Raw genomic sequence first — 7,029 nt, 5'->3', positions numbered from 1 at the left:
TAACTGTGAAAGAAAGCAATTCAATGCAACTAAACAGACTACAGAGAGTTGATTGTATAAGTAGATATGTGATTTGAAAATAGATTACACTGTTGCAACATAACTAGTTTCGACACTGACGGCACAGAAGGATAGAAGAAATGTCTAACCGCGCGGGGTAGCCGCGCGATGTAAGTAAGGCGTCTTGCCACGGTTCGCGCGGCTCACCCCGTCGCAGGTTCGAGTCCTCCTCTGGGCACGGGTGTGTGTGTTGTCCTTAGCGTAAGTTAGTTTAAGGTAAGTTAGATTAAGTAGTGTGTAAGTTTTCGCTGGCTCTTTTTGCTTTGTAATTATTATTATTGCTCGCGTAACAACTAATATATGAGATAAAATATATTGCTACGAAAACAGCCCCGAAATACCTTTTAGTGATGCTGTGCTGTGACTTTCTTTGGATCATTAATTTTCAACAAAACAATGTTATGTTCTTATTATTCTGGATCTGGCTTTCTATTAAAGGAACATTATTTCGTTACTGTAACTCGCCATAAAGTTCAACATATCTTCCTTACTTTACAGTTATTGAAAAGGTTAATGAAAATTATTTCGTTATCAATACTGATGTTACAGTACCCAATGTTTGTTCAACATCAAAATTATGCAGTGGATTTTTGTTAACAGTAAAACACCAATAAGTACCACGACTAACACGAGAACATGAGACTATTATCAGAGAAAAAGATGTTTTTACTGTAATGTTTGCCAGACCAGAACTACACACAGCAAGATTTCTTTTACGTTATGAAGGTAAATTATTTTTTTGCACTGTTAATAATGTATTATCAGCAGCCCGCGTCAACCTGTAAAACACATCATAAAATCTGCTGCTCTGCTCTGCAATTCCGAAAGCTGAAAGAAATAATTTTAGTTTACTATTACCTGTCCGCTTCTTTGCGGTATGATTGGTTTCATTTCATGCAGTTTGAATGCGCCGCGGCAGCGGCTCGTTCATTCGTAGCGCAGCTCTGCACCACGAATAATATTTAAATAACTGAAAATGTCTTAAAAGGATGGGATAAAATACCAGGCACGCTTATTATAAATCATAATGCAAGTTTTCGCTAAGTAACTCTATTCAGAACATTTAAACAGATTCAATTATTACACACCTTTACAATGAGTACCTAATGGCGTACGTCTCTCAATCTTGACAAAAGAATGCTACGCAAGCGTACAATATAACGTCACAGGCTCTTCCTGCTCACGTAACTCCAAGAAGACGACAGAGAAATTAATGTTCGGTCACTACTATTTATACTTGTCACATATTCTCATCTTTGTTTGATATTTAATAAGTATCGTCTGTGGCGGTTTCAGTATTCGCCGACACAGATATTATCTTTAAAAAAATCAGTACATAATTCTATACAAGAACAAAACATGACACATAAATGCTTTCACTTTATTACATAAATTTCACACAATCGTTGTCCACGCAATTACAATCATCCAGTTCAATGATTCTTTTCTCGCTTTTCTTTACCACATATGTGTTTTGCTAAGAGACGTTACAAAGTCTAGGGACATTTCCAGAAATGCATACAGGGCGTTTCATAATAGAGGGAAGAAATCAGGTATGTATTCCCTATGTGTAGACAATAAAAAAGTTCACTACAACATGTCTCCGGAAACACTTGGTTTCCGAGATACGGCCTTCAAAATGGTGACATTCGCCTGAATGTTTTTCTCCCCGCGATAGTTGTCTTTACAAAGATGTGCAAAATATCCACCTCTCCCTTCGCTAAAGACCTCACATCGATGTCTCATGGCCCTACGAACACGATCCAAAATTCTAGGAGGATTTTGTACTTCCTCACCATCTGCCATAGTTCGATTGCGAAGGGATTCCATGTCAGGCACCAGAGACGAGCATACGAATGCATTTAAATGACACCACAAGTAGAAGCCGATAGTGTTCAAATGAGGTGAGCGCAGAGGCCAAGCAATTGGACCACTTCTACCTATTCATCGGTCAGGAAACATTCGATCCAAGTACCGGCGGGCCACACGGCTGTAGTGTGCAGGAGCGGCATCATACAAGAACTGATCTTGTTGGCGTATGACCACTGAAATGTCTTCAGTGTAATGTCTCCCAGGCAGTTTGTGTTCGCCTGCTCCTTAAGTCTATTTACAAGTACATGGGGCCCAACTAACTCATTACCAATGATACCTGCCTACATGTTGAGGAAGAACTGCATTTAGTGACGAGGTGGAACAATTGCAAGTGGATTTTTACATACCCATACATGCTGATTATGGAAGTTTGTAATGCCATATTGTGTCAACTGTGCTTCATCTGTGAATGACGCTAAAGCAGAAAAGTTCGGATTTGTAGCACACTGCTGCAAGAACCACTAGCAAAACATAACTCGTTGAAGGTATCTGCTGATCACGGGGGCTGTACATTTTGTAGATGATAAGGACACAGGTATTGCTGTCGCAGGCAGTCCTATGAGGAATATTCACTTGCAACACTGACCTCCGTGTGCTGATAGGAGTCGTGTGCGCGGAATCCAGAATCTTCTCCTCTACATCTGGAGCTGTAGACCAGGAGATTGAAGGCTCCCACAAGCGTAAACCAAACGGCGATGAATTCGTTGAATTGTCTTCTTATCTGGACATCTTCGCTTTGGGTACCTCCCCTGGCACTTACGACGACGCACCGCAGCATACCGTATATGCAATGTACGTCTGAAAACATGTGGAACACCCAACACATCACTGAAAGTAGGCTTCACCTCTGAATTAACAGTGCTAGTAATATCTGCTGTCACGAGAACTACCTGCGAGAAGAAACACGTTCAAGTGAATATCACTGTTTGGAAGGCCACAACTCGGAAACCAAGAATCTACGGACATATGAAGAGCTTACTTCAATAGTGCAAGTCCATTTTTGTTCATTCTGAGATACAGAGTCCTAAAGTTAAATGAGCGCTGAAAAATCTGCAGTTGAGATACCAGAAATATTTAAGTCTATGGCTTGTTGCTAGATATGAACCTTTCTTTCTATTTGTTTGGATCATTAATTTCAGCAGCATTAAAGGCAGAATAGTGGAGGTAATGGAGCTGTACCACTACTGAAATAAAATAAATTGAACATTGTATGTAAACCTGTTAATGTGTCACTTTCATTAGTGTTAGGGCAATGCTTATATTCCTGTTTCGACCAACACACGTGTCACTGTACGCAACTACCTGTTTTTGAGAAGTGACACACTTTTCAATATGTTTCAATAAACAGGTACCAATTTCCTGTGAACCCCTTGATCCAGATGTTTCATCCCAAAAATACATATGGATTTTGCCGTCAGTTGAATTGTGGCAACCAAAATTATACACGTACATGTTTCTTTTGTAGTACGATATCGATGTTGTCAGTTAGGAAATGCAAGTGCTTATTGCAGGTCAAAGGTAAACACGAACACCTGGGAATCCGCCCCTTCACTACATGCTGTTTCTGTAGCCATTGCTGTTCTTGCAGCTTCAGCCCTCCTAAGGTGAAGCTCCTTTTCAGTTTGAAGCTTTCTTTTCTTCTGCATTGGTAACAGCGTCCTTTTCAAAGCTCAATTTGTGACAAAAAGAGCAAGTGCCTTTACTTGGTAGTCGAAATGACAGGTTTAAGTCTTTGTTAAAGATTTCTCGATAGATATACTCCCCCGCAATTTCTTTATTCTGAGATATGCATTTATCTTTGTACAAATCGTACATTTTGGCCACACACTGCTCAGAATTTAAAAACCTTTTGTGGCGATTATCCTTCCTTGCATAATGGCTCTCGGAAACTGGAAAGCTTTTGAAGTGTTCCTTTTGTTCCTTTACATCATTGATCAGACCTTCCGGCATAGAGAATTTGTTCTGATGTTCGTCCCTTCCATCAAGGTGAGGTGTGCCTTTTTCCTTGCTTTTTGTTAAAAGCCTAGAGGGTCGTCCATTAGATATGTCAAAAGTATTCAAGGAAAACTTGTTGCATACTATTGCACAGTTTCCGTTCACATGTAATCGATATTCATAAATACAGCTTTTCTGAGAACCAGAGCCATCTCATGGCTGTTAGCGGTTAACTGAATGATACGTACATAAACCATTCAGATAACTGTTTTGCCGATTAATATCACCCGTAGCCCAGAAATGTTCAAATAACGTCTTCCTCATCCTCAGAAATTTTATTGAAACATTTACGTGCACACCTGCAGTCCACATTGCGAAATGTTTTTGGAGGAATTTATTGACCAGTTGCTGTGACCTATAACTCCCCAGCGTTCCTTTTTTTCTTTCTAATATGCTTTTCATATGTGTCCGTTTTCCTTGCACCTTTCTTGCTTCGAGTACGCTTCCTTTTTGTCTGCATATTTGCGACTGCACCGTTGGCACAGGCATCACTAACAGTGTTTCCTGTTTCGTAATTTTTTGCCCTTTCATTGGAAGTTTCATCGTCATCGGTACTGGTATCTAGATAGAAAGTAACACAAGTTATGATTTATACAGCACCAGGTGATTGAAAACATATTTATATGTGAAATACATTAAGATGGACACCCTCATTTTCCACTGTAATTGTCGACCTGACCTTCATTCTCGCATATTCCTTTTTTGGATCAAAATGTCTATAATGCTGAGAGAAAAGTAAGTAAATTTTCTTTACCTGCAATGGTTTGAAAATCTGGATCATCGCTTGTATCACAGTCACTTGATAATGCTCCTGAATCCATCATCTTCGCAAGAAATAGCAACACGCTGAAATGCACAAAAGCACACGGACTTGAACCACTACTGAGACAAATTGCTGTTTGCTTTTTCTAATGCGTCAGTATTGAGGTGTACTCCATTGAAAGCAGGATGACGCTGCAGCTGTCCCACAATACAAATAAATTAAAAACGACTTGTGTGAGTACGTACGTGAGGATAACGCAATTTTTTTCAAAAGTGAACTTGTACCACTATGGAAATAAGCCCCTCATATGTTGTAATAATCAGTTTTAGTGCCTACATATGGGGAATACGTATCTTAAAGTATGTTATCTGTTTCTGAAACACCCTGTATAGAGAAATGTCGACAAAAGGCCTAAGCCAGCCGGTACAAACGAGAGACCGTGAGGCGGACTGGTCCAACAAGAGCAAAATGTTCAGAAATGTAAAATTGTGCACTTCTAAAACAAAAAAAAGTATCCCGTGAATATAACAGTAGTGAGTCACACAGTTATACTTGGGTGTAATACTTAGCAGAAAAATGAAATCGGACGATCATGCAGCCTCAGCAGGTAGCAGACTTCGGTTTAACTGGCAGAATACTAGGGAAATGCAATCAGTCTTTCAAGGAGATTGCTTACAAATCACTCGTGCAACGCATCCTACAATATCGCTCACGTGTCTGGTACTTGTACCAATTAGATGTATACACAGAAGGTCAGTACGATTGGTTGGTTCAAAGAGCTCTGAGCACTATGGGACTTAACTTCTGAGGTCATCAGTCCCCTAAAACATAGAAATACTTAAACCTAACTAACCTAAGGACATCACACACATCCATGCCCGAGGCAGGACTCGAACCTGCGACCGTAGCAGTCGCGCGGCTCCGGACTGAAGCGCCTAGAACTGCTCGGTCACAGCGGCCGGCTAGCACGATTGGTCACAGGTTTGTCTGACCCGCGGGAGAGTGTCACTGAGATGATGAAAGAACTGAACCGGCAGACTCTCGAAGACAGGCGGAAACTATCCCGAGAAAGTCTGCCAACAAAGTTTCAAGAAACCGCTTTAAATGATGACTCCAGGAATATACTACAACCCCCTACATATCGCTCCTATAAGGCTCTTGAGGATAAGATCAGAGTAATTACAGCACGCTTAGAAGCATTTACACACATTTCTTCTCCCGTTCCATATGTAATTGGAACGTAAAGAAACCCAAATAACTGGTACAGTGGCACGTACCCTCTGCCATGTACTTTACAGTGATTCGCAGAGTGAAGGTGTAGATGTATACGTGGACGTAGAAAGTCCTGCGATCTGGCACCAGAGCGACGTGGTCAACTGTACTATATATACAGGCTAAAAACCTACATAAAAGTAAAGTATATGTCAAAAACATAAGGTAATAGACTTAACTAAACCTACATTCAGGTGCCAAGATCAGTATCAGATATGGAATTGGGCTAACAGGGAGCTCGTCATAACGACCAGAACCAGCGGAACACAAATCAACGTGACCCACACAGTCGAGCTGCATGGATTTGCTTTTCGGCTGCGAAATGCGAAAGCTTCACGTGGCTTATAGGGCGATATATTCTTACAAGACAGATAATATCAAGTATTCTTAGTTGGATATTGCACAAACGATAGGCAGAACACGCAAAGATTGTTTCACAATGTAATTTTGCAAAAAAAAAAAAACACATTATGGCTTTAAATGATATGCTGGTGTTGTTGTGGTCTTCAATCCTGAGACTGGTTTGATGCAGCTCTCCATGCTACTCTATCCTGTGCAAGCTTCTTCACCTCCCAGTACCTACTGCAACCTACATCCTTCTGAATCTGCTTAGTGTATTCATCTCTTGGTCTCCCTCTACGATTTTTACCCTCCACACTGCCCTCCAATACTAAATTGGTGATCCCTTGATGCCTCAGAACATGTCCTACCAACCGATCCCTTCTTCTGGTCAAGTTGTGCCACAAACTTCTCTTCTCCCCAATCCTATTCAATACTTCCTCATTAGTTATGTGATCTACCCACCACATTTCGAAAGCTTCTATTCTCTTCTTGTCCAAAATATTTATCGTCCATGTTTCACTTCCATACATGGCTACACTCCATACAAATACTTTCAGAAATGGCTTCCTGACACTTAAATCTATACTCGATATTAACAAATTTCTCTTCTTCAGAAACGCTTTCCGTGCCATTCCAGTCTACATTTTATATCCTCTCTACTTCGACCATCATCAGTTATTTTGCTCCCCAAATAGCAAAACTCCTTTACTACTTTAAGTGTCTCA

General features: G+C 40.5%; 1 protein-coding gene across 1 annotated transcript in view; it reads left to right on the top strand.

Annotated features, from left to right (window-relative positions):
* Positions 1 to 683: 683 nt before the first annotated feature.
* LOC126259548 (chitinase-3-like protein 1) overlaps positions 684 to 7,029 on the top strand; it is a 32,163-nt gene continuing 25,817 nt past the window's right edge. Inside the window, exon 1 of the mRNA XM_049956433.1 lies at positions 684 to 786. Coding sequence (XP_049812390.1) covers positions 781 to 786 — 6 coding nt within the window. The 5' untranslated portion in view covers positions 684 to 780. The remainder of the gene's footprint in view (positions 787 to 7,029) is intronic.

This window comes from Schistocerca nitens, chromosome 5, assembly GCF_023898315.1.
Source record: "Schistocerca nitens isolate TAMUIC-IGC-003100 chromosome 5, iqSchNite1.1, whole genome shotgun sequence".
Lineage (NCBI taxonomy): Eukaryota > Metazoa > Arthropoda > Insecta > Orthoptera > Acrididae > Schistocerca > Schistocerca nitens.
Note: the sequence above shows the minus strand (reverse complement) of the source record. Positions and strands in the feature narration are given on the sequence as shown.